A 27916-nucleotide genomic window follows, 5' to 3' on the forward strand; every position below is an offset into this window, starting at 1 on the left:
CCTTCAGACTTCTCGGTGAAGACAGAAACAAAGAAGTCATTAAGCATCTATGCCATTTCCAAGTTTCCTGTTCCTGTTTCTCTGTCTTCACTGAGCAATGGGCCTACCCTGTCCTTGGTCTTCCTCTTGTTTCTAATGTATTGATAAAAAGTCTTCTTGTTTCCCTTTATTCCCGTAGCTAGTTTGAGCTCATTTTGTGCCTTTGCCTTTCTAATTTTGCCCCTGCATTCCTGTGTTGTTTGCCTGTATTCATCCTTTGTAATCTGTCCTAGTTTCCATTTTTTAATATGACTCCTTTTTATTTTTTAGATCATGCAAGATCTCATGGTTAAGCCAAGGTGGTCTTTTGCCACATTTTCTATCTTTCCTAACCAGCGGAATAGCTTGCTTTTGGGCCCTTAATAGTGTCCCTTTGAAAAACTGCCAACTCTCCTCAGTTATTTTTCCCCTCAGTCTTGATTCCCATGGGACCTTACCTATCAGCTCTCTGAGCTTACCAAAATCCGCCTTCCTGAAATCCATTGTCTCTATTTTGCTGTACTCCCTTCTACCCTTCCTTAGAATTTCAAACTCTGTGATTTCATGATCACTTTCACCCAAGCTGCCTTCTACTTTCAAATTCTCAATGAGTTCCTCCCTATTTGTTAAAATCAAATCTAGAACAGCTTCCCCCCTAGTAGCTTTTTCAACCTTCTGAAATAAAAAAGTTGTCTGCAATGCAGTCCAAGAATTTGTTGGATAGTCTGTGCCCCGCTGTGTTATTTTCCCCAACATATATTTGGATAGTTGAAGTCCCCCATCACTACCAAATCTTGGGCTTTGGATGATTTTGTAAGTTTAAAAAAAGCCTCATCCACCTGGTTAGGTGGCCTGTAGTAGACTCCTAGCATGACATCACCCTTGTTTTTTACCCCTTTTAGCCTAACCCAGAGACTCTCAACACTTCCGTCTCCTATGTCCACCTCCACCTCAGTCCAAGTGTGTACATTTTTAATATATAAGGCAACACCTCCTCCCTTTTTCCCCTGTCTATCCTTCCTATCCATCTACTATGTCTGAAGCAATAGGGCTTTCAACATGTCCTGTACAGAGACAGGCCAGGACTGGATCCAACAGATCTGTCCATTGAAATGTTTCCCTTGATAGAATATCCCTGGCAATTTGGTAACTTTAAACCAAGTTAAACCAAGGAACTGGGTGATTTGACAAAGAGAAAATTCAGCTATTTCACCTTTAGTAGCACTCTGTCTGGAATGACTAATATCCCTGCTGACAGGGTCCTTAATATCATTCTATGAAGATGTAGCAACTTATTTTCCCCATGCTGACGCTTAGTGGATCTGACAGGAAGTCAAGAAGTCTTGCGATGCGAAGCTTTCTGCAAGATTAGCACAGAAAGTCTAAAGTGAGTGCAGAGTGGAAGCAATTCACATAAGGCCAGGCCTTGATAAATGCAACCCACTTGGTACCGGTTTTTCTTCCATGTTTAGTTACCTGAGTGGAAGAACAAGCATATAGCAGAGGGCTCAATATACAGGTCAGAGCAGGATGGCACAATATGCAAGGAGCTGTTCCAGCAAGAAAATGGATTATTTTATTATAACATGCTTTTCACTCTGTGTGCGCGCGCGCGCACACACACACACACACACACACACCCACCCACCCACCCCCCTCTGGAAGAATCCCTGCACAAACTATGGGTGCTATGCCATGCAGTGCTCCCGTATGGGAGAAGATGCAGGAACAGAAGAGGAGGAGTTTAAATGGAACAAGGAGGAATTAACTCATGATTTTCACTGAAATTCACCAGCAGGACATGGAAACAAGCAATTGTATCATTACTGAAAAACACTGACTGGCAAAGTGTTAGAGAATTTTTGCTGTTCTCTCCGTTTGCAGCCCCAAGCAAGTTCAAATGCACATGAGAATTACTGCACATTTAAAGAGTCTCTCCTGGGATTCAATTCATGTGCACTGGAAATAGATGTGTCATTCATGACTTGCAGTTTAGGAACAAAAGGAAGGGGGGAAATACAGTGAAGAGTCATTAGGAGAGTAGTTCTTGGCAGGAAGTTGTTTGATGCCAGCAGCATAAGCCACATTCCAAGAAAATAACTAAAGTCACTTTTAAACGAAGCAACTGCTGTGAGACAAACTCGAGATGGGTTTGAGCCCCAGCGTTTGGTATTTGAAGACTCCGGACGTTCAGGAGACAAGCATTCAGGGTGAGTGTGTGGCTGGAGAACTCAGATTTACTCATCACATAAGCCAGGGTTCTGCAGGTGGATCAAAACAGAGAGCTGCCTCTTGCAGCTAGATGGAGGCTTTGGTTTCTGCACAGTTAGGTGGATGTAAAGGTATGAAGAGAAGCATTTGTTAGTAGGGTGAATACCACCCTCCCTGTGAGGGGGAGTGGAAATTTGGTATGTAAGGATTTCATTTGCTGGCATTTTGAAAGAAAATTTCATTGTCATCTTCTCGGCGGTCTAAAAAAACCCAGTATCAAAAGTACTTCTCTGGCCCCATACTGGGGTGTCTAAAAACCCTACAGTCTCATGCATTTATACTCAACACCCCTGAGGGGAACTACTATCCCCATTATGCAGACGGGGAACCGAGGTACAACATGACTTGCTCAAGTCATACAGGAAATCTGTGGTGGAGCAGGGAACTGAAGCCAGGTCTCCTCATCCCAAGTCTAACTGCCCTGCCTCATTCATGGTTTTCTGTACGGTAGCTAAACAGCAGTCGTTTGGGTGGACCGACTCTTGTAGCAGGAAGAGCCTGCTGAACCAGCCCCAATGTGGCATGTAACAGAGCAAGCAAGTTTGGCAGATGAATCATCGCAGTGGGGCGTTTGCCTTGCAACACAAATATTGTGTCATGCTGCTGGCTTAGAAAAGTTCTGCAATAGGCAAATCCAATTGGACAGGATAGGAAGGAGTTGAGAGACTTTAGGCTAGATTCTCCACTGCCCTGCACTATACAGAGCCATAGCTGCACAGAGCAAGGGCAAAGTAGGAGTGAATTGCTGCTAGATCAGAACAGGTGCAAGTGACGACACATTGTCCAGGGCAGCAGAGAATCTGGCCCTTCATAGGTTACACCCCAAAAGGAACTATGCTAACTTCATTGCCCTCTAGTTCCTGGCTGAACGCCCCTCCTTCAGGAGTGCATTTCTTTCCCTTCCTGTTGGGGAAAAACTGGTAGGGAGTTAAGTGCTCATTAAAAGGTTCCAGTCTATTTGGTTGGTGGAGCCTCAAACCTACTATTCACTTGCACAGCACTGTGTGGTCAGTGGCAGGATTGTAAAGATTACTTCTTCCCTTCTTTATCACTTGCTCTTATGTGAAAATAACTTTGATGGGCCCAACACTTTCTGCAGAAGGCGATTCCAATAGCTGATGAAAACACAATACATACTTTTTTTTTTTTAAATAAAAGGATACAAACCTCCCTAAACTTTCCCAAATGGAGCATTTACCAAAGCATAGCAAAGACTTCTTACAGAGAGATTCATTAACAACCACATAACAAAGATGCTACAAAGTCAAGGTGACTAACAGCTTAGTAGAGCAGCACAACAAATCCTATAGGAAACGTGTACCTGGGAGGAAGAACCAGTGTGATTTACTTCAGCCTCCAAATGCAAAGGGCAGTCATTCCCGGGCGGTCTTACTCTTGAGAGGAATTCTTCCCTTCTTCCAAAGAAGGAGCACAACAGGCACCAAGACAGCTTAGTAGAACTTGGGTTTGAAATATAAAGAATTGCCACAAAACTCTCCAAACGCCTGCTTGCTCCCACCTGCTCTGCTTTTCAACAAGCTGACCATGGCAGGTGCTGCCTTTCATTAATCATCTACAGCCAAGCAGACACCCTTTGTGGTCTGAAAGCTCTGTTCCACAGCAAGCTTCCCCTGGCCACACTCCCCTTCCAAGCTCGCTCATCCCTGACTGGGAGGACCATCTCTAGGGCAGGTGGTGGTGGTGGTGTGGGGGGGATAGTTCAGTCTTCCTGGAGCTATTCAGTTCTTGGCCTCTCTGCTGACAGCACCAGCTGTGATGGGTCATGTGCGTGCACTGCTGTCCGCTAGAGACCGAGAGCACCCCCTGCTTGTTTCACAGAGGCCGCTAGCCATCAGCTAGTGGTGACCTTTGGTCCCTGATCTAGGCTAGACTCAAACCAGTGACCAGGCAAAAGGCTCCCTTCCCCATAAACAAGGAAAGTGTGTTACTTAGTGCTTGACTCTTACACTGTTTCTAGTCTGTCCCCTCAGGAGCTTGCCCCGTGTCTAATATGTAGTGACAAGCTGTTAGGGGATCCAGACACTTGCAAGTGTCTTCCTTGTTTAATTGTTTTAACCTTTACATGTGCTGTTCTCCAGACACAGCCTACAAGGAACATTATCTAGACATTGACATCAAAGATTGTAATAGATCAACCAGGTTCTCCCCTCCTGTGAGACTCTCTCTCCTCTGTCCTTAGAGGCATGGCTGAGATTTTTTTTCCCCAAAGGGTTTGTTCACCGGCTGCTTCATCATCTCCAGCTTTTGTCACCCTGGAGCCTACAGCTGTGGATGATCGTTGTTGTGCCACAAGAGCAGCCCCAGTAATATTTGGAGGGTTTTTCCCCATCTTTGTGGAGGTACTCTTCTGCCACAAGCCCAAAACACCAAGCCTGTCTTCATTCCTTTCAAAGGGCAGATTAGTGCTGCCGCTTGGACAGCACCTGAGAGCAAATGACATCTAGCTAGCCAGCTAAAGAACACTACAGACCCGCTCTCATGCAGTGAGAGATTTATGGTCAGAGAAGTCTGGTTTTGCTCATCACTTAATTGAAACTAGGGTTTTAAAAAACCATCAAGGCTTCAACAGTGGACTGCGGGCAAAAGACAGCCCATTGACTTCGGTATGCAGCTTCAAACGAGCTAACAGCATTGATCAACGAGAACATAAAGTGGTGAGTTAAGTAACAAGGCAGTCTGATGGGGCATGAAGGAATCTCCGGATGTCAAAAGGAAAAACCTACCGCTTTTAGCCTCAAAACTACCCCTCAAATACTCCCCGTGGAATGGCTCAATAAATCTACCATTATTCCTAAAATGAAAGATGCTGCTGAAATGAATTAACTAATAATGAGCCCTCCCCACCCCGCCTTTAAAAACCATAATAAGCCTTCTAGCCATATACAGACAGTGCACCATAAGGAATGGCATAGAATCTCCTTTTCAAACCACTAATTTGTTCAACACTGAACGTGCTTGTTCTGTAACAGAGATGGATGAACCGGTTCAGGGAACCCTTCTCCACAGCCTACTCACCTTCATCCAGTTCTAGAGCAGACCTCAGAGAAGGCGTTCAGATGAGAAATGTTCCACTAAAAATCCTACCCTCCATCCCACTCCCCTTCTCTCTATTCCTATGATCCCCAGCCTCTCTCACCTGGATGGCAGGTGGTCTTGGGTTAGGGAAGCTATGCCAGACTCTTCAGTGCCTTGCTTCCCTTTCTCTGTGAGCTTTGGAGTCTAAAACCCTGTCTTGGAAGGACTTCCCCAATAGGTGACATTGATTGTCCCTTTGGGTCTTTCATTCATGGCTCCTCTGCTGAGAGGTCCAGCAAAGGTGCCAGTTAGAATGAGGTCTCTTCTGTAACGCAGACCCCTAATGGGAACTGGATAAGCCCCAACTGTTCATTATCACAATTCCTGTAAAGGGCACCTTTTGCCTGGCTTTGACTATTCATTTGAGTTTTGCCTTGACCTTAGCTGAAAAATCATATGCAAGCCATGAATACATATAATTCTCTGATACCAAGTGCACGCGCTGCATAATGTATGATTATGAGATTTACATTTGGTGTGGGCGAGGGGGAACGTCATTGTGGAAACACTGGCAAGGTGGATGGATCGTCACAGGCCGTTTGTCATGTTCAAGCATCCAAGTACATTCCAGCAACACCATCACAATTAGCAATCTAGCGGCATTTAACTCTGGACAGCTCATTTTCAGGAGATAACAACTACAAGCTGGGGATGAAGAATGGCATATAAAGACTCAGTCTGGCTGGGATGGATGGATACAGCTGAACTGCTGACTTCTAATTCTGTTCCGTTTCTGAATATGTATACTGTTCTGTATGAATAATGGATTTTTTTCCTAGCCCTACTACTCCCTGAGAGAGGGGTCTGAGGAACCAACATCAGACACGTTTGCATAGACACAGATTGAGCAATGGACCCTTACTTGGGGTTTGTGTGGGGGGGGGGGGTCTAAAAGGGGGGGGCAATCAAAGGAGAGAAGAGTGAGCTTGCATAGATGACATGACTAACTCCAGACAGTTGGACAAAGGAGGGTTTGGAAAGATCAAGAACCTGAGTTCTCTTTAAAACAGAAGGCTACCTCCTAAAAGTGGGAAATGGGGACTCTTGGAGAACTCCAGCAGACTGGAAGGAAAAGTTGTGAGTAGGGTGACCAGATGTCCTGATTTTATAGGGACAGTCCTGATATTTGGGGCTTTTTTATATATGGGCTCCTATTACCCCCCACCCCGTCCTGATTTTTCACACTTGCTGTCTGGTCACCCTAGTTGTGAGCGCTGACAAGAGCAGGCATAGTGTGATCATTGAAATTTCTCTCCATTAACAAACTCTCTAACCCCTATTAGAATAACTTTTTGCAGTCTGTGTCCAGATGACGCACCATTAAAATGCTCCGGTTTATTTCATCTGGCTCTTTTTTCTCAGATAAGCTGTGTCTGGTTTAAATTATTATTTGTACATATTGTGGTGGTTCATAGAAGCCCCCACCAAGATTGTTGTGCTGGGAGCTGTACAAACATGATAAGAAAGAGTCCCTGCCCCAAGGAGCTTATAATCTAAATAGACCAGACAAAGGCTTGGAAGGGACACAGATGGGAAATCATTTGCCCGAGGTCACTGCAAGAGCCAGGAACAGAACCCTGATCTCCTGAGCCCAAGGCCAGTGGTTTATCCACTAGACCATGCTGCTGCATCTTCACATAGTGAGTGTCAACACATCCCTGAGAACGCAGGAATCTTTGCTCTCTGCAGGAGCAGAGAAAGCTGGTGGAGTGGTGGGTGGAGGGCCCAAAGAACATGGAGGCTTGGGTGATGCTTTGGCTTTGTCCAAAAAGATGGCAGATGGTGAGGACACAAAGGGAGCACTCAGCCTTTCCTATTCATAATTATTAGCAGGTATTGACACCCGGAATATTAATTTATTTACAGCGATTTTCTCCCCTCCATTCTCCCGCCTCCAAAAAAAAAAAAAAAAAATCCTTTGGCCACATTTAAGTTACAGGAGATACCAATAAAGGGATTCTCCATTTCAGCCCTTCCTTTTGCATGGCTGTGATTCAAACCTGGGACACTGAAAGTGCTGGCAAGTCAGTAACCATTCCATCACAGCAATTTGTCACATTTGTTTATTGTTTTTTCTTTACATGGCAGACAGTCTTCGGTTTTCCAGAGCAACGTTCAGAACTCAAGCCCCACCAGGTACCACCACGTCTTCACATTGTTTATACTGAAATTTTTATTTTAAAAACAAGTGTCATGAGAGTGCCTCAGAGCTACCAGTGTCAGCCTAGCAAATTTCTACATGCAAAACCTGAGGGTTCCCCCCCTCCTTGAATTTTCATGAGAATGTGTGATTTTGGGGGGAGGAAGTAAAAGGCAAAATTTCACAAGTTTCACCAGCAGGCATGGTGGAGGGTTGTTGCAAAATTGAAATTCTGCCCTGGAAAACAATGGTGAATTTTCCTGAATATGCAGAGATGAAAAGTCCCCATCATCATATAGAAATGCTATGAGTTTGAATCAATTGTTGTGCAAAGATGGACTCCCTGCCCCCAAAGAATCTTCTTTTGTTGTTTGAGGGAAAACTGAAAAGTTTACTGCAACAATGGAACATTTCTGGTTGGTGTGGAGATTTTTCTCAGACTGTAATGGATTTTTAGTGTGGACTGACAATGTCAAGCTGGGTGCTGCAATCTTTAGTGAAATAACAAGATATAAAACTTTAAAAATGGAGCATTTACAATAGGGACGTAAAGACGTGCTTTTAAAATTGTAAATACATATTTACAGGTTTGCATGGTAAACCAAAACTGCTCTGGGAAAAGTATTCATATAGCACAACATTTACACACTTCTCTCCTTGAGTTTCTTGAACAGTATCATTAATATCGCTCTAAAAAACAAAGAAAAGTAAACGGCACAAAATTCAGCTCGAATAATGTCATGGTCTGCCTTAAAGGCACTAAGTCCAGCAGAATCCAAGCCAGAATCTCCATTTTTAAACACACCTTGCCCACTCCTAGATACTGAGCGAGGTCTCAAGAGTGGGCTATTTTAAAGTATAGTTCCAGCTGCAACATGAGGTGTCTCTTAAGCAAGAGCCCCTGAGTGACGAGTGAAAATACATCACTTAGTAAACATGCTCGTTGTCTAACAACATTGTACGGAAAACTTTAGGGATACCTCAAAGTGGTGCTTTAAAACACAGGCTCTTGGTTGGAATTTTTCTCTAATTTGTTGCTACAATGTTAGGTGCTGTCAAAACATACAGGAAGATCGTCCCTTTTCTAAAGAACTCTAGTGCGGGTGTTACCATACAAATTCTGGATCATGAAAAAAGGAAGAAACAAGGACAGGTAAATGAAAGAAAAGAGAATTTGCTGAATCTAGTGCAGCAGAGTCTATTGTGGAGACCTTTAGATGACGCTAAATGCCCGTAACTTGGAGATTAGGTACAATGGGGCAGGCTCCTAGACATATCTAAGACCCATAAATTGTTTTACCTGTGTGCTGAGATTTTCAAAGCTGCCCAGTGGCTTTGGATATGTAGTTTACATTCATTTTTAATGGGACATCCAAATTCATTAAGCAGCTATGAAAATCTCAACTGCAGTTTGTAATGATTTTTTTTTTTAAAGGGAATTTAGTGCCGGCAAAAGATGCCAGATGGGACAAGCGCTAGAGAATAAGATCCCTGGGATATGGGGGAGGTAGAGAACAACCAGCAACAGCAAAAGCTTTCCCCACAGTGCCCTCCTCTTGGGTCCTTCAGCCGTGATCTGCAGGCACGACTTCAGTGGTAGAAGGGATCTGACTCTTTATGGTTCATTCAGTCCTTAGTGTGTGGGAGCCTGCCTCTCTCCATATGCCCTCCATGCCAATTACACTTGGAAAGCACTCCAGCTAGGATTCGGAAAACAGCCTATGGGCATCAGCACTTTTCCAATGTTTTTTGGCTAAACAGAATATTTTTGTGAAAACAAATTCCATTTTTGTTGAAAACTTTCATGTTATGTTTTTCACTGAGACACAAAAACAAGCAAAAAAGATTCAGCAATGTTGAGAAAAAACATTTTTCATTTTTTTTTTTTTTTTTTTTGGGAGGGTGGGGAGAAGCGGCTTGTGAATTTGTTATTGTTGTTTGTTTCCACATATTTAGCTGTCCAACAAAACCCTCCCACGATTTTGGGAAAAAATGTTTTCATTGACTTTTGGGGGGGGGGGGGGGGGGGAGGGGAGGGAAATCATTCCCTCACCAGAAGTAGAGTCCAGCATCTGACTGCCAGTGACTTTCAAGGCAACTTGGGCACCAAATTCTCTTTATAATCTACTTTGAAAATCCCAACCTCTCAAACTACATTGATGGGGCGCAGATATGTACTTAATTACTGAGGAAACATAGAAGGAACCCTTCAACGGTATACTACCAAGGTGAAGTTTGTGGAAGCAGGAAGAGGGCACCTCTGCCCTATGACAGACCTGCGTGAACATGGCCCTCTATGAGCAAGAGATAATACATCTCTGTTCAGCCTTCTCACTAACTGCAACACCCTGAAACTTGGTCTTTACAGGCTTGGTCCACAATTATGGCTCCTTCCTCTCTAAGCCTAACCAAACTAGATGGGCTCTAATGGAGGGTCACAACTACTAACCTCCCTGTTTGGGAGAAGAGGTTGCTTTGGACTGTGCACTGTAATGGGCACTTTAGGAATGTTTGTAAAACTCAGTCATGGCAGCAACGGCGGGGTGCCAGGCTAGCGCTAAATGTAACAGAAGCTTTTTGCAAAATGAACACTTGTTCCATTAGAAAACTGGACTGAGGCCATTACTGCATTTCAGAGACCACTTAACAGGTGCGTTTCCAGGAGACGTGGGTCCTACCATCTTCTAGAAGCGGTGGCATCACACCTTTGCAATGTTCCAACATCTTAAAGCTCATGATACACACTCGACAGACTGGGGTACCGACAGATTTGGGATATGAACACCTCAGCAAACTCTGCACAACTGGGTGGATTTTCCATGGGTTGCCCAGTTCTATAGCATGTACAGTACAGTTAGAAGATAAAATGATGCAACAGTCTTTTGAAAATGTAATTGCATAGTATGTCCAACCCCTCTACATTCCAGCAAAAAAGAGAAGAATTGCCCAAATCTGTCTGCCCTCCCAACATGGTCAAACAACCTACAATTCCCTCTGAATGTGTTCCCATGCTGTTCCACTGGCTCTGGATGAGTGGACTTCACATTGCAGGGGATGCTATAAAATCAGCCTCTCACCGGCCTCTGTAGTTCATGGCTCGCTCTCTGCAAAGAAGGAAAATATGACAAGGTGCCAGTGCTTCTGGCACAGAATACCATTGGCCCCTCTTTCTCCTGAGGAACTCCAGGTCCCACTCGAACTGGGAATGAACAGAACAGATTATGATATCGAAGGATTACTTTGCCTTATCTTTTCAGTTCAGCACTGTCCTGTGCCTGCAAATACACAGTCACCTGGAATAACGGTGGTCTCCATAGAAAAGTCACCATTTACCCAAAGTGGAATGTGAAAAGTAAGTCTCCCCTATTCAACAAGAAACAACAAGGGAAACTCAGATATCACTGTCCAATCAAAAGTTGTCCAATCAACTTTTTACTATTCACCACCATTCCTGGCAGTGCAGGAGGCAGTTTGGTTTTCTTATCCTACTAACTTTTCCCCATAATACTAATTTTCTCTATTTCATTTACAGTTTAGTTTAACCAAATATAAACCTATTTCAGGGTACAAGACCCTGCACCCATCCAGGGCCTCGACCCTGCAGCCATTTGCACATGTACTTAACTTTACTCACATGACTAGTAATAATACCACCTCGCTCTTATGTAGTGCTTTTCATCAGTAGATCCCAAAGGAGGTCACAGTATCATTATCCCCATTTTGCATGTGGTGAAATGGAGGCACAGAGACGAGGTGGCTTGCACAAGGTCACCCAGCAGGCCAGTGACAGAGCCAGGACTAAAATCCAGGTCTTGAGTCCCAGTCTAGAGTTCTATCCATTAGGTCAGGGGTAGGCAACCTACGGCACATGTGCCGAAGGCGGCACGCGAGCTGATTTTCAGTGGCACTCACACTGCCCGGGTCCTGGCCACCGGTCCGGGGGGCTCTGCATTTTAATTTAATTTTAAATGACGCTTCTTAAACATTTTAAAAGCCTTATTTACTTTACATACAACAATAGTTTAGTTATATATTATAGACTCAGAAAAAGAGACCTTCTAAAAAACATTAAAATGTATGACTGGCACACGAAACCTTAAATTAGGGTGAATAAATGCAGACTCGACACACCACTACTGAAAGGTTGCCGACCCCTGCACTAGGTTCTATCCATCAGCATCTTAGCAGATTTCAAGAAACTTTACTACCGAGTTGGGCTTCTGCAACTAACTGGATTAGTCAAAACTTCCTCTGACGTACGGAGAAGAGAGTCATTTCAGTATCACTAGGGGGATTGGGCCAGATCCTCAGCTGAGGAAAATCTATGTCACTCCCTTGATTACAATGAAACTCTGCTGATTTACACCAGCTGAGGATCTGACCGAAAGTATTTAAAATGCATCATGGCGCTCTATTTTTTGTATTAAAAATGTCTCCTACCAAAGAAGCAAATAGTGAAGTCAAGACTCTTAAATATGTAAATGGATATGCAAATGAGGTCTAGTTCTTAAGCTTCTGGCACATTGCCAAGGCATCCCGCAGTGGCTTGGGTGCAGTTGCCTTCATATTAAGAATAGCGCGACATTAAGCCTTCGGTCCTTTTGTCCCAAAGGATCTCAAAGCACTTCAGCACTTCTACCAACAGCAGAAATGAAATGCAGCCCTGTGTGAGGTGGGGGGTGGCAAGCAAGTGGCACACAGGTCCTTGCCCAGCAGCATGGGAGGAATGGCGAATCGGAGCACTTACAAGAATTGCCAAGGGCTCAAAAATCCACCTGTAGGAGTGGCACAGTGAGCTTTACGACCTCTTCCACAAGGCTCACTCACAGGGCATGGAGTGAAACTCTGTTCTCCTGTTGCAGAAGAATGGAGAGCTAAGTCAACCCTGCCAGGACTTGAACTTGTGCCTCCAGCGAGTCTAGGTGTTTCAGAACAAGAGGAAAGGATGGTCTTATGGGCCTGGCTAAAGCAAGGGACTAGGACTCATATGGAGTTCTATTCCCAGCTCTCTGTGTGACCTTGGGCTAGTCACTGAGCTAGTGTGCCTCAGTTTCCCCACCAGTAACTGAGGACCATAATTAACTGCCTCACAGGGGTTCGCTGAGGTGAATTAACATTTGTAAAGTGCTTTAGCTACAGAAATGCAAACATTGCAAAGCGCTGCATGTTCATCAGTGCCACGGGGTAACCACCTTGCTGTACCTGTTTTGGTTTGATGTGCAGCAGGAGAGTCTATTCCTTGAAGAAGTGGGCCGTCGTGCAGTTGGATTTCTTGCATTGCCTGGTGCAGGTGTTCTGAGAAGAGGAGGGGGGACATCTAGAGGCCATGCGGAGTCTGTAACTGCAGAAAGAAGCAGGAGAAACTGTCTCTCACACACACGCATCGTATTTGGGATAAAAGCAGAGACAGGCCACAATATCCAACACAATCTCAGTTCAAACATTTATCCCAACCTACTTGCCAGGCTGGTGGCCCAGTATCATATGAAAGCCTGGATACCTTTCCTGGGCTTGATCCAAAGCTCACTGAAGTCAGTGGGAGACCTTCCATTGGCTCCAGCAGACTTTGTATAAAGGCTCTATACCCAGGCTGGAGGTGCTGCTGCAGAGGTTGCTCACGCAGATGAGGCAGTGTCTTGTGTTGCTCTGCAGTGACCCTAGTCAATTTAGGTGAGACGTGAAAGGACCCAGGAGACATTTGAGTGTGTTCTCTCCCCCCACCCCCAGCAGACTCCCCGATGCCAGGCTCAAATAAGTATGTGGCGAACCTTCCAGGAAGGACAAACTGGACATCAATACTCAATAGGGCTGTGACAGCAGCAGGCCCCCTGTGCAGAATAGCTGGCAGGGGCAGGGTCTATTTTGTTGCCATGTCATTGTTTTGCATCTGTGTTGATGCAAAAAGGCATTTCACGTTTCATAAAGAACCGCATACACTAAGAGGGCAAGGTGTTCAAAAAGGCCAGGTGCTCAAGTACACTCCTAAGCTGCATGCCCCACACCACGAAAGCACTTGCAAATCAGATAATAGCACACATAGATAACCGAAAGCAGAGCGGCTAATGCTTATGATTTTACTGCAAGGCTTTTGATCTTGGCTTTTTACCTTCAGCCCCAAGTCTCCGGATCCTATGACTACATGAGAATCTCATCTTTCATTTCAAAATAAAAATTCCATTTCTAGTTTTCAGGGTTGGTGATAAAAGCTAATGACAAAGCGAAAAGAGTATGTAAAAGGCTAAAAGACCAAGAGGCAAGGATAAAAAGAATCACACTTTAAAAAAAAAAAAAAAAAAACACTCTGGCTTAAAAGACATTTCATGGTTTTTGAACACTTGTGGTTGCCAGTACTGCAGAACCGGCTATTTGTTCCGTGTTTTTTAAATAGCCCAGATTGAGGTTGAAAATTAACTCCTGGATATTTTATTGGCCACTTTCTCTCGAGTTCTCTACTTAAAAATCACTGAAGCCACGTGGTTAACTATGGACTGTTTCCTGTGCCAAAGGCTAGCGAGTGCTATCTGCTGCAAGACTGCCTATGGGAAAATCAGTCGCTGTGCCATTAGGTTGGCAGTCCTCAAACTCCATCAGGCTCCTGCATGGTGCATCTTCACCAGCAAAGGGGTGTGCTTGCCTTAAGTTAGCTAACGTGTGGTAACTCAAGAGGTCAAATCCTAATGGAGATAAGGCAGTTTGTAGGTCTAATATGTGTTAGCAGGTTGAGGTAAACCTTAGACTGCCCAATAACCTTTACCTTTAATAATATATGGAGTTATACCTATCTCAGTGCTGGAAGGGACCCCGAAAGGTCATCGAGTCCAGCCCCCTGCCTTCATTAGCAGGACCAAGTACTGATTTTGCCCCAAAGCCCTAAGTGGCCCCCTCAAGGATTAAACTCACAACCTTGGGTTTAGTAGGCCAATGCTCAAACCACTGAGCTATCCCTCCCCCTTGACCTGCTAATGTGAAAACTACAATCTGCCTTGTCTTCACTAGGGTTTTACTCAAGAACACACCTTTCTTCTTAGTGGACACAAGATCTAAGAGACTCTACATCAGGTCAATAGATCGGGGGTGTGTGTGTCTCTCTCTCTCTCTCAAGTATCCACATATACCCTGCTGTGAGGGAAGAAGCTTGTGCAAATTATCTTCCATCCTCCACCATGGACTGTTCTGAAGCTCCTGTTCCTCTCCTACTCTCCTGGGATGGTGGGGGAATGGGGTCCAGCTACATGCCACAGAGGGCCCGAGTTGTGGTGTGGAGGAACTGGTGGACTCTTTGGTAACCTCATCCATCCACAAGTGGCATGAATTGTGTGTGTGTGGCGGGGGGGGGGGGGTGGGGGGGGGGGGGAGAGATTATCTTCACCCCAGTTGGTCCTAGTTTCAATCCATGGCTGATATCTTCATTTCAGAGCTGTCAGTTGAGATCAGACATGCACCAGCTGTCCATCCCTGCTTAAGAGGGACAGTCCTGTTCAGGGGATATTTGCTACTGGCCCTCCCACCCCCATTTTGTCCCTGCAAAGCTTTCCTAACTCAGTAGGACTCAATGCAGTTCAAAGGGAGAGTGCACGAGTTAATAATTGTGTAGATCACGGAAATCTTCCGCTGAGAAGCACTGAGTTGTAGTATAATTATTATTTTGCTGTGTTGTGAAACAGCAAGTTCTAACACCACCACTGAAGTGGGGATTTTCAGAAAGCCAGCCAGCTAAGAATAAAGGGAAGACATCCCACCCTGTGTGAGAGGGGTGGAAAAGTATTCACTGAACCATGACCTTAAAGTTTGAAAGCAGTAGCAGCAAAGATGTGTTAAAAACCAAGGAAACAAATGTGTTTTAAACAACACAGCAGCCCGGGGCCTTTGCAAGAAGGCACAATGCTTGGAACTTTCTCAGTGCAATCTAAACATCATTTATGGCAATGCATGCCAGGCTGTGCGATGGGACATACACGAACCTCTACTCATCAGAGCAGCAGCCAGCTCCCATCCTTTGCAACAAGAGCCCTGTTCAGAGAAGTACATAATCCCCCACAGGGTGGTGCCATTGCCTTCCCAGCCAGAGAGAAGGCGTAGCATTGACTAGAGCTGGGCAAAAAATGGCAGAGTGAACGGACACTGATGTAGCAACTTAGTGCATCAGGTATGAACTCAATAACGACAAACAGACACTGGGGATCATGCCCCGAACACCACGTGAAGCCCATCTGGGGCACATGTAGGATGCATTGGACCTGTCTGCAACAGCAACACATGGCTCTTCTGCTCCACTTGCATTTTTGCAATATTTATGGAGCTTGTTATGCCCAGAAAGTGCTTTGAATGGGTCAGGATGGAGCCCTGCACTGTTATGAACAACTTCAATGATTGGATCCCACAGAAAAACAAGACAGGTCTCTACTGACCTTAAATTAGCCTCTTGGGAGGCTCATGAGTTTGCTTATTATAGTCGCAGCTCTGCTTTTGGGCCAGGTGGATCAGCAAGCAGGTGAGAGATAGTCCCAAGAAGTCAATAAGCCACTGCACGCACATTAAAGCATTTGAAAATCCTGCAGCTGCACGAGCTCTAGAACCAGTTATCACTCTGCCAGCCTGCGAGGACACCGGACATCTGCAGATGTTCTCCCACCATTGCTACTTCCCCGCCTGGGGACAACAATGACAATGAGGCACTAATGTTTTTAACACTGTAACCAAACCCCTGTGCCTCACTGATGCTAGTGCCCCCACCATTGTTAGCAGGGGGGGGGGGGCAGAACAAAGGGGAGAGAATTTCTGAAGATGCCCAGTGGTGGTGATACCCAGTTACGATGCAGCCTCAGTGGCGTATCAAGTCCGCCCTTGCACCACAGTTCAAGAGATTCTTCTCGCTGCAGAAACCGGGCTGACCTCAGAAAAGATACGGAGTGTACAGGGAGAAGGCAAAGAAGGCAAAGAGAAGTATCACTAAGTGCTTGTCTGGACAAGGTTTTTGTACTGATCTAACTAAATTGGTAAAATAAAAAAAAATAAAAATAAAAAAAAGAGATTGATTTAGTTAAATGAGTGCAGTGGCTTGGGTTGCCACCCTCCAGGAACTAAAGATTAATCTTTAATTAAAGATTATGTCATGATGAAACCTCTAGGAATACATCCAACCAAAACTGGCAAACCTACAACCTCCTAGAATAGACACTGTTACACTGATATAAAGGGGGTTATATTGGTATGGCTTGTTTTGGTAAACAAAATCCTAATTGATTTAAACTAACTTATAATAAGACACTCAAACTGAAATAGGAGTGTCCACACAGGGGGGTTTGCACCATATTAACTGAACTGGTTTGAAAACGGATTTCAGTTAAACCAGGGCAACTTGCTCATATAGACAAGACCTAAGGCTCCTCCTTCTAAGTTAGGGACACAGCTCCAGTATGCTGGACGGCTGTGCTGTTGATTTTAGAGAGAGTTACACCACTAGCATTTACCGCAATGCTCCGAAATGTAGAGATGAAGGATTTGAAAGCAATCGCCTTTCAGTGAAAAGTAACATTTTCCAAAAACTCTAATGTCCACTGCTCCGACCTCCCCAAATCCTTGAACACTGGGTTGGAAGCAAAAGGATGTGTAATCTAGCTAGCCCATTAGAAAAAAGTACATTAAACATGCACTCCCCTCCTTTACAAAGAGCACTTGGCATTTTCATGCAAATTACCTTGTCTTCCATCACAGGTGAGCAATTTACATTCTTGAAAGGTGTCTGTCAGCCCTCCACATTACCCAATTAAATCCCAGAATCATCAGCTCTGTAACTAGTGGGAATGAAGCCCGGAGGCTATTTGTCATGATTGCTAGATAGATCGAGATCCAAAAGGATGAAAGATCCTGCTGAGATATAATGAATGGGGCAGTATAGTAACAAAATACCAAGTGTTAGTATATGGTGCAGAGGACAAAATTTGAAGGAAATGTAGTGAGGATTTTAGGGTTTAATATTTGACTTAAGCTCCCCAAGAAAAACATTTTTCAATTAAGTTTCTGATCCCCTAATTTAACAAAATATGTACAGGGTCTGAGGTCTGTCTCTCTCCCCCCCGCCGCATGTCCCCACGCCACAATTTGGTTTAGTTCCTAAACTAGAGCAGGGGTCAGCAACCTGCAGCACACGTGCCAAAGGCGGCACACGAGCTGATTTTTTGTGCCCCTCTGCTGCCAGCCGGGGTCCCGGCCGCCGGCTCCACTCAGCCCGCTGCCTGCCTGGATGAACGGAACCCCGGACCAGCAGCAGGCTGAGCGGGGCTGGCGGCCAGGACTCCGGCTAGCAGAGGCCGGTGGACGGAACCTGGGGTCGCAGGCCCCGCTCAGCTCGCTGCCAGTCTGGGGTTCCATTCGGCGGCCCCTGTAAATGTAAAATGTATTACTGGCACACGAAACCTTACAGTAAATAAATGAAAACTTGGCTCACCACTTCTCAAAGGTTGCCGACCCCTGACAGAGCATGTTCATTGCCCTCTATCATCATAATTTAAGATCCATAAGCAAATCAACTTCAGCAGATGCAGATTGACATCAATAGGTTCAAAAATCCTCTCTGGACAAGTGCACGAATGTTCACACATTTTACTGAAACTTCTCCAAACTGCCAACCTTCCGGGTTTGCAAAACTGGCTGGTTAACTCCTGGGAACAGGGTTTTTAGTACTTCCTGCTTTGGGTCAGGTCTGAAACACTGCAAGTACATTACCCTGCTAAACTAACTCACTCTCTCAGCTGCATTAGAACAGTGCTTACTGGGAGAGTGAATACACCGAACAGCCACCAGGGGGCATGGAGAAAGATCAGCTAACATCAGTTCCATGGATTGTACTGTGGAGCAGGGAACTTTTCGAAGGGAAACAAGGGAGGGCCTACTGGACCAAAAGAAATGTGTTGACAGATTTTCTTGCACATTTTACTCTACAGCCATATACTTAGGAACTGGAAAGTCCTTACACTGCTTACCAAAAAGGAGGATTTCAATGTGTCCCACTGCAGTTCTTTTGAGAGTGTTCTGTGCTCAATTCAGACCAGTGGGAGGGAGGCGGGTAACGGGGCTGGATTTGATTTTACAGGCACCAAAACAAAGGGACACAAAGGCATAATCCAAATAATGTGATTTTATGGCCAGTTCTCTCAAACCACCAAAGCTAGAAAAAGCAGTGAGAAGCTGGAGTGCCCAGCTTTCTAGGGGTGCAGAGGAGGGCTGTCTAGCCATGGTGGTTTAGGGGACATCATGACAATGGTCACTGCTCCCTCAGGCCAACACAAAACAATCAGACCATCCCCAAGTCAGTTTCACTGTGCAGATGGCCTCCTAAGGGTGGCATTTTCAAGAGTGCTCAGGGCTGGCTCAACTCCGCTCCCATTGAAATCAATGGTAAGATTCCTATAGACTCCAGACATACGATTTAGGCCAGCGCTGAGACCCCTGAAAACCTCACCCTTTGTTTAAAACCTGATGCAGTTCTTACTGAACGTGTTAGAAGGTGAATCCATGTAACAAAGTGACATCTTACTCACCATTAACAATTACACCCAAGATTTTCAAAAGCAAATAGTGATTTCTGTGAGCCCAGCGTCAGAGGCCTGAAGGGTCCTGAAGTTCAGAGAGTGGATGCTCTGTGCTTTCAGGCTCCATCGTGTTTCCAGTTGGGCTCCCAAAAATCACTCGTCACTTTTGGAAATCTCGGCCTGAGCCTTTACAGTGAGATGGACTGGATTGCTTCAGCAACGTATCTTGCGGCCCTTTTTAAGGCACACATTGAGTTCGGAGTGCCAAAAGTGAAGAACACTGGATTAAAACTAGATGTACTCAAATGCATCTTTTATGCTGCCATAAAATCTAATTGGCTAGTTTGATAAAAGTCTTCCATGTGCACTGAATTGCCCTCTTGGTGGGGGGGAAAACGAATAAAGCTCATCATTTAATATTAACAGAAAAGTATATCATAGATTGGGAAGACTTCATACAATTTTTATTTACCCTCTATATGAATGTGCTCACCCCAGCTGAGTTATAAAAAGAACACTAGAGAGAACACTGTCAGTTAGCACTAAGGGCTAGCAGAACTGAAATGGCTTGGTTCAGCTCTGCATATCTCATTACGTAATTTGCTTCAGACAAAACAACACGCACAGAAGGATCAGCACAGCAAAAAATGCTTTGGGTGTAGCCGATTTAAAAGACGCTTTGATGTAATAATGTGTTGGCAGTACTGCGGGGGACTGAAGCATATGCAAGTCAGTCTAGTTGCTAGTGTAATAATATAACAGTCACCTTGATTGTTAATGGGGATTGAAGCTAGGGCCAGCAAAGCTAAGATCATGAACTAAAGGGCTAAGTGCCCTAGTTGGCAGACTTAGACTCATGTTCTCTGCGGCCCAGGCACAGAAGGGGTTACATAACAAACTGCACAATAGGTTACACTTCTAATACGCATTTGTGCATGGACTGAGTCTCAGGGAATCTAAAAATGCAAGCCTAAGAAAGGGGCCATGTGGTTTGATGAAACCACACAAGGCAGCACAATGAGGCAAGAATTAATCGTCTAGCATTTCTCTAACTCCTCACACCCCAAAGAATTGAACAGTCAAACTTGCGCCCAAGCAAAACACCATCAAATCTGAACCCCGCAATACACTGAAACAGCAGCAGAACCGCTACTCAAACGGAGGTTTGGGGTGCACTTAAGAGTTTGGTTGACACAGCTGCAGCATTCGGGTGTGCGTGTGTGAAAAATTCACACCCTGAGCACGGCACCCTAACCCCTGCTGTAGGGGTTAGCTAGGTCTTCTGTCGACCTTGCTACTGCCTCTCAGCAAGGTGGATTACCTCCAGCGATGGAAAAAACAACCTTCCCTTGCTGTAGGTGGTGTCTATGCTACAGCTGCTGTGCCACCGTAGTGCCCATATAGTGTAGATATGGCCTCAGTTAAACCCAGCAGGCTGGATTTGCCTAGAGGTGGCTGCACCAGCTCCTGCTGGAGTGAATGCCCTAAGAAGGGGGCAACAGAGCTGTACAAGGGGCCTACAATCTTCCCTCCAATGGACAGGATATAGCCAGGGCAACTGGGAGATGCATTGATTCAGCTCATCCCTACAGCACCCTCCACTGGCAGGGATTCCTGAGGAGCTCTTGACAAAGGAGTAAAAGCTTCTTTCTCCCCAGCAGAACCCTCGTGGGGAGAGCAACAACGAAAACACCGCCTACCCTCCTCTGGCTGCGAGTTTCCCCTTCAGGGTACGGTGACTCTCACTTCTATAGCATGTACCTTGCCTATACAGAGCAACAGCACACAACAGGTTCAGACAAGAAAGGAAACGTGTCCAATTAAAACTGCAGGAGGAACTGATGTAGACTCTGTGCTCTACCTTGAATTTGGCCCTGGTACCGGGATTAACCCTCTCACTTTTCTTAAGTGGCACAGTGACAAGCAGTCAGCGCCTGTTTTGCATCTCATCTGAAAGGTGGCACTGCTCCAGAAGCACGATGCCATCTAGCACTCAGCCTGGGCACCGGGCCAAAAATGACTCCGAAAAATGGAGTGTCACCTGCTGAATCAACCAACGCCACTTCTCACAGCTCCTTGACAGTTCTCGGATCCAAGGAATGACTCAGCCAGCCCTGCTTGGATTGTGAAACTTAAAAGGATCACACAGCATGAGGTGCTATGCCTATTTTGGAAGGCTTGTCACCGGTTCTCAAACTATCATCTGCAGAACAGCCTGCTATTGTCACTACGGAAAAGCATCTGTCAATCTTCTAGATGTGGGTGTGTGGTTCCTCCCTGCCCCCCAACCTAAGCCAAGAAGTCAAGTATTTCTGTGCATTTACTTGAATGGTTGCTTCGTGCTGTTCTTTGACGTAAACTCAACCAAGGAGTGACAAGACAAACTGTAAGGTGACCTAGAGAGAGCTGGGAGCAGCAGGGAGAGAAACTATTCAGTACTAATAAATGTAAATTTCTACCCCCAGAGGAGAAATAGCACGGGGGTACCTATTCCAACTGCCACATGTGTCAGATGACGGTGAATTTATTGTAATTTTTATCGCTTTCTTCTTATCCTAATATTGCTATTTCATGTAATGGAACAGTAAAGATGCTGCAGGGAAGGTGGGTTTTGGAAGAGGAGCTACTCCTGAGAGCAAAAACAATGAGGAGTACATGGCTACCCCTCTGAAACCTACTCCCAAGAGGGATCTCTTATCTTGGAGAGAGAGGATGCGCCAATCGATGAAGAACTGGACTGAGAATCAGGAGACCTGGCTCTGCCAAGGACATGCTGTGACACCTTGGACAAGTCACATGAGCTTTTTGCACCTCTGTTTCCCCACCCATACTTTGTCTAATAATCTATATAGATTGCCAGTTCTTCCAGGCAGGGACCGTGAGTATGTTTGCAGAGTTCCCAGCACAAAGGGGCTTTGATCTGGTCCAAGTCTCTCTGCACTGCCTTGATACTGATTACACAAACAAAAACTGTTAAAAGACTACTGTATGAAGGTTTCACAATCAAGCACTCCAAAGTTAGCTAATGGCAGAATTAAAGTTGTCCATGCAACCTTAACTGGGCCCCTGGGTGCATCTGCATTATGAAATGGTCTTTAATTGCATGGTTACACTAATTTTTCCACAGGATCTCTGCCACATTCAGCACACAGATTGGACTGGGTTCATTTAATGAGCTGCTAGTCAATGTTTTCTTTTTAACCCCATTGTTCAATGTGTGGCCCTAGACCTTATTTACAGTACACGATGAAAACCCTGCTCTGGAGACAGACCTGTGAACTGCCTGTTGGGCTGCTCTATGGGGCTGATCACTATAGTATCGGAGTTCTTCACAAACATCAATCCATTAATCTTCACAACCCCCTGGAAGGTGAGGGGGTATTATTTCCAGTTTACAGATGAGGAACGGAAGCACAGAAAAATTAAGGTCCAAAGATCCCATTAATTTTGGGTGCCCAATTTGAGACACCTAAGACCTGATTTTTCAGATTTCATAGCATTACAATAGAACATTGTATTTTCAAGCACTGCTACCATACAACTGCGTGCGCTCAGCACTTCTGCAAATCAGGCCCCAGGTCTCAGTTTTGGGCCTCCAGAAAATGAGAAACACAGAGTTAGTGACCATCTCTGAGAAGTCGGATTTAAGGGATTTCCCCAGCATCACACAGGCAGAAGCAGGGACAGAGCCCAGTACTCCGACGAAGCATTCTCCGGTCTTAGCCATGAGACCATCCATTTTCTCTTCCTGCAATCCCCTGCCTCAATCATTACATTACATACACGCCACCCAGTGTCTGCAACACAGAATCAGGGGGCCTACAGCTTCCTTCACCACATGCCCCGATTCAACCCCAAAGCGGGTCCCAACCCTGTGCACTGATTGCGGCAGGGGTCCCGTGGAAAAACAGTATGTGGTCATGTAATTAAAGGCTATAATAACGTCCATGTACAAAGGGGCCAAGTCAAGGTTGCATGAGCAACTTAAAAACTGGAATTTCTTAACTTTTGAATGCTTGACTGTGCAACCTTAATAACCTTCTTTTAACAGAGTCTGTGTGTGTCATTTCCCAGGTTTTAAAAAAAGCAAAACTGAAGGGAAAAAAAACAAAAAACAAAAAAAACAAAAACCAGAAATGGCATCCTATTGACACCCACATGGGTCAAACAGGGTTGGAACCTTTAAAGCCACCACACAGAGCTCTCCCACTTGTGAGATTTTATCTGCTAAGCTCTAGCATGTCTCTATTGAGCATCTGCAAAACTGATTTTTTCAAAGAATTAGAACTTGGTCAAAACCAGATGGTTTTTCTTGGGGATGGCAAAAGGCACATCACTGACAGACAGGCCCCAGCCTCTGCCAAATTTCAAGTCCCTGCTCCAAAGCATGGGGAGTGCTACACCTGTTCAGAGATAAGGTCTTAAGCACTTTTTAACAAGAGCAAAATAGCATTACTTTTCCATACTTTCCCCTGGCTTTGCTCTTGGAAATGGCTGATCTATTTTGGCTGAAACCTCCCCCTCCCAAAAAAAACAACAACAACAAAAAAACAAACCCATGAACCACTATTTCAGCTTGAGACAGACAACCAGTATGGAAAATTCCTGCCCAAATGGTTAAAGTTTGGCAAAGTTATAAGCAACTGAAAACAGCATCTTTTAATGGGACGTGTCGGAAACCTGAATAATAGGTAGAGCTCCCAGCCCCACTCACAAGCACTGACTTCATGGGTGCTTCAGGGCAGGAGCCCCCACAAAAAAAAAAATTAGCAGGTGCTTAGCACCCACCAGCAGGCAGCTCCCCACCAGCCTGCAGTCCTGCCAATCAACTCCTCTTCCTCCCTCCCAGCACCTTACCAACCATGCATCAGCTGTTCCTTGGCATACAGGAGGTGCTCGGAGGGAGGGGGAGGAGCTGGGACAGGGTACACTCAAGGAAGAGGTGGAAAGAGGCAGGGTGGGTAGAGGCAGTGTGGGGCCGGAAGAGGTGAGGCAGGAGCAGGGGTGGGGGCATGGCCTGGGGCAGAGGTCGAACACCTCTGAGGTAGAGAGGAAGTCGGCGCCTATGGCCCAACCTATATTAAATGTTCCACAAGATAAACAGTCTGAGAATCACTCATTCGTATTAGATAGGGATAATGGAGCTATTAGATGGTATACAGCTGAAGACCATGCTCTTCCATCCCTAGTATCAGAGTGATGGTGCACTGTTTAAACCACACACACGCCAAGAAAATGAGCATTTTAAGAATAAAAGGTCAGAAGACTTTAGCTCATAGAAGGGACTAAGTGATCATCTAGTCTGACCTTATGTGTAACGCAGCCCATAGATACCTTTCCCCAAACTTAAAGTTAAAACACCAACAACTCCAGAAGTAAAAGCCTATTTGCTTTTCATATCATGATCAATTATTTAGAGGATTACTAGCACATGCACTGAAACATGGTTTGCATCATTGCTAGAACCTTTAAAAAGATTTATTTCCTCATATTTCATTTCAAACCATGTGTATTATTCCCTAGACAGCTTTATGAATAGATTGCATGCAATTATTCCAGGAATTTATTCTGAAATGACAAATCCATCTACTTCCAACTGAACTCGTATATTCATCAGGCTGTTCAAATCATTTAGTCAGCCCCTGGGATGATTTCTGATCAATGAGTGCAACAATTGAGAAGTGACCTCAATGAGAAAGGTTTCCCCCTGAATTTAGGAAGGATAATTAAATAACTTGATATTGCTGTAATGCCAGACTGAATTCACACGCTCCATATTTAACAAGTCCAGCTGATCCATGAAATCCAGAAGAATGTGCTTTCTTCTCCGCCCCCCACTGTCCATGGGCAACATTACAAGGCAGTAAAATGCCCGTCCAATTTAAGCAACTGGAGGAAGTTACTGGACCTTGACAAACATTTCCAAATCTGTGTGCCTAAATTTAGGTTCCTCAATCATATGAATCTGAAATAGCCCAAATCTGGTGTCTTTCCAGGCAGGCTGCAAAAGACATCTGTTGAAGAGGGTTTTGGAGAGGGTCGAGTGCGCTTCACAGAAGATGAAAGGTTATAGGGGAGCTTTTTTCTTTTTAGTCGGCAGTAAGCTGGAAGAGTTCCTTTTCTGAGTACTTTAATGTTGTTGGGATGTTGCTGTATTAATTATGTATTATGGTACTTAGAGCAGGGATGGGCAGTTATAAGGCAGTAGAGGACCACAAAATCCACTAAAACCTTCTGGCAGGCTGGGGTGCGTGTTGGGAGTGGGTCCTCCCAGGGGGTGTGACAAAAGCTGGGGTGGGGTTGGGTCGAGTCCTGCCTCTGAGGGGTGGAAGTTTCCGGAACAGGGGGGGTGGAGAGCGAGCCCACCCCACACTCACTCTGCAGTGGCAGCTCCTGTCCCACAGGCCTGGGCCTGGTCCCCTGCTTCAGACTGTTGCCTCTCACCGCAGCGTCATGTGATGCCTGTTTGCACCCAGGCAGCCCCTCCACCCTAACACCCCACCTCCCTCCCAGCCCTGGTGCCACCAGCTTCCCTGCCCTGAGCTGGGCTGTGGCAGGCCTGATGCAGCTGCTGGTTGCCCATCCCTGACGTAGAGCTTTGTATTCACATCTTTTTAATTAAAACTGAAACAACGAAAATATTTGGGCACCTTAATAGATGTGGCCAGAGTTTCAAAGGTGCTCAGCTTCTGCACGCCCCGTGGACTTCAATGGCAAGTGTAGGCACACAGCTTTTCTGTATAGGGGCATAAATATGGAGTTAGAAGCCTAATTTTAGGCACTGAGGCTGGAATTTATAAAAAGGATCTATTTACTAGTCTACACGCAGGATTTGCACTGACAGTTAAACCAAGGCACCCCCCTAATGTGGGCACAGTTAATACTCAGACTGGGATTCACAAAGGAGTTTAAAATCAGGCTCCCGACTCCCACTGAATTGCAATGGGATTTGAGCACCTAATGCTCAGGTTCTTTGAAAATCCCAGCCTAAGGCTCAAACACATGGGCTGTAATATCCTAATAAAAAAATTGAATAATAAGCATTAGTCTTCTCTTAGAATTAAATATGGGACATTGGTGATCCTAAATAGTTACACTCTAATGCATTGTTTTGCTTTATTATAAGCTCTAGGGTCTCTGTGCTGTAAAATTTTATATTACTTCCAAGACTTTAATTCTAATTCTCTAATACACCCTGCATTTTATAATTTACTTACCATGCAAAGGTCAGGTCAGCTGCAGCTCCTGGTCATCAGTGAGATCCTCTGTTTTACCTAGTTTCCCTAGTGAGCAGACCATGGTACAGAAAGTCAAATGACTTACCAAGGTTGCACAGGGAGTCAGTAACTAAACAGCTGAGATTAGAACCCAAGATCCCAGCTTCTTATCTGTGGCTTTATCAGCTAGGGTGCATTTCCTCGTCAAGGTCATTTTACAAGCTGATGGCCTGATTTTCATTGGTGCCGAGCACTTCCAGCTCCTGTTGATTCAATGGGAGCTGCAGATGGCCCACACCTTGGGAATTTAGGCCTGAATTTATTTTAGGGACATATGTTTGTAACGGAACACTCAGTGCAACAAAACCAAGTCTGCTCACAGGACTACAGGCTGGGAACTTGCTGCTCTATTTAATTGCATCATAACTCACTCACTCTCTGTAACTTCCACAAAAACTGAACCATGACTACCTCACAGTATTCTGGCTAACCCAGTTAACCCTATCATGCTGCTTTACTACACTTAGCAAAGTAAAATAGTTATTTCTCCCTGGTTTATATGCCACCCAAACAGCTCAAAGTAGCCTGCAGTTTAGCAGTTCTGGACTCTTAGCTGAAGCTGGGCTTTCATTTGGCAGCACCCACCTTTTACCATTGCTAATTGGTTAAACACTGTGGCACAATACTCAGGCCCACCATCACCTCCCAGATGGATTATGGCAGCATAGTTTACTTGGGCTTGAATCAGCCATAAGAAAACTGCAACTAGTGCAGAATGGAACAGCACAATTTCAGCAACATGGACTGCCAAAAGCACAGCACACCGGGGCTTCCCCGCATACACCGACGTCTCATAGAGCCCTGCTTTGTTATTGTCCAAAGTGCTAAATGATCTGGGCTAAGGATATTTAAAAGGCCAACTCTGTCTCCAGGATCTTGCCAGTGACCCAGCTTAGTAACAAAGCGCGCCATTAGGGCTGGTGCCAGAGATGGGACCTTCTTGGGGTTGAACCCAGGCCATAGAATTCATCCACACAGGAACCAAAAGTTACTAAACTTTCACTACATTCTGGCCTAAATGCAGTTGAGGAGGCACTGTGGAGTCAGGAAATTTGGACTCTAATCCTGGTTCTGCCATTGACCTGCAGGTGTAACCTTGGGTAAGTCACTTCACAGCTCTGTGCCTGTTCCCCGCCCCTCCCTCCCTTTAGCTCTCTTGGCTATTTACATTGTAAGCTCTTTGGGGGCAGAGATTGTCTTATTCTGCATATGTACAGCAACTAGCAGAATAAGACCCTGTTCTTGGTGGGGGTTCTAATACTATTAGACAAATAATCAAATTTTTTACTTGACTTTCCCAACCCCACCACCTAGCACATTAACCTTAAAAAACTACTATACATGCATTTTGCCCATGGGGACGAACAGAAATGCAGAGGAAACTCCAACTGACAGACGCTAGCCTTTCTGCTTAATTTGCTGACTCTGCAAAGGGTTCAGGTATGCAGTGATGGGTGTGGTATGGGAACCTAAAGAGAATACAAACACAGAAGCAATAGGCTGTCACAAGCTATCCTGTGCACAACTTAGATTCACAACATTATAGAGAGGGATGATTTCAGGAACATGGATCTTTTCTTGCT

The 27916-nt window shown here is 45.1% G+C and overlaps 1 protein-coding gene and 1 long non-coding RNA gene across 7 annotated transcripts in view; both read right to left on the reverse strand.

Annotated features, from left to right (window-relative positions):
* PRDM2 (PR/SET domain 2) overlaps window positions 1-27916 on the reverse strand; it is a 145743-nt gene that overhangs the window by 20002 nt on the left and 97825 nt on the right. For 5 of the 6 annotated variants that reach the window (XM_054009051.1, XM_054009050.1, XM_054009043.1 and 2 more), the window contains 2 exons: window positions 12728-12866; window positions 9543-10629 (listed from right to left, as the gene is read on the reverse strand). In XM_054009051.1, coding sequence (XP_053865026.1) covers window positions 12758-12866 — 109 coding nt within the window. In that variant the 3' untranslated portion in view covers window positions 9543-10629; window positions 12728-12757. Of the gene's footprint in view, window positions 1-9542; window positions 10630-12727; window positions 12867-27916 lie in introns of those variants that run through there. The other variant, XM_054009046.1, reaches the window with a different exon arrangement.
* Window positions 17168-27433, reverse strand: LOC128826035 (uncharacterized). The gene is made up of 3 exons (XR_008442775.1): window positions 26274-27433; window positions 25707-25792; window positions 17168-17392 (listed from the first exon to the last, which is right to left on the reverse strand). It is a non-coding gene; the product is annotated as an uncharacterized LOC128826035 (long non-coding RNA).

The sequence above is a fragment of the Malaclemys terrapin genome, chromosome 19 (genome assembly GCF_027887155.1).
Source record: "Malaclemys terrapin pileata isolate rMalTer1 chromosome 19, rMalTer1.hap1, whole genome shotgun sequence".
Taxonomy (NCBI): domain Eukaryota; kingdom Metazoa; phylum Chordata; order Testudines; family Emydidae; genus Malaclemys; species Malaclemys terrapin.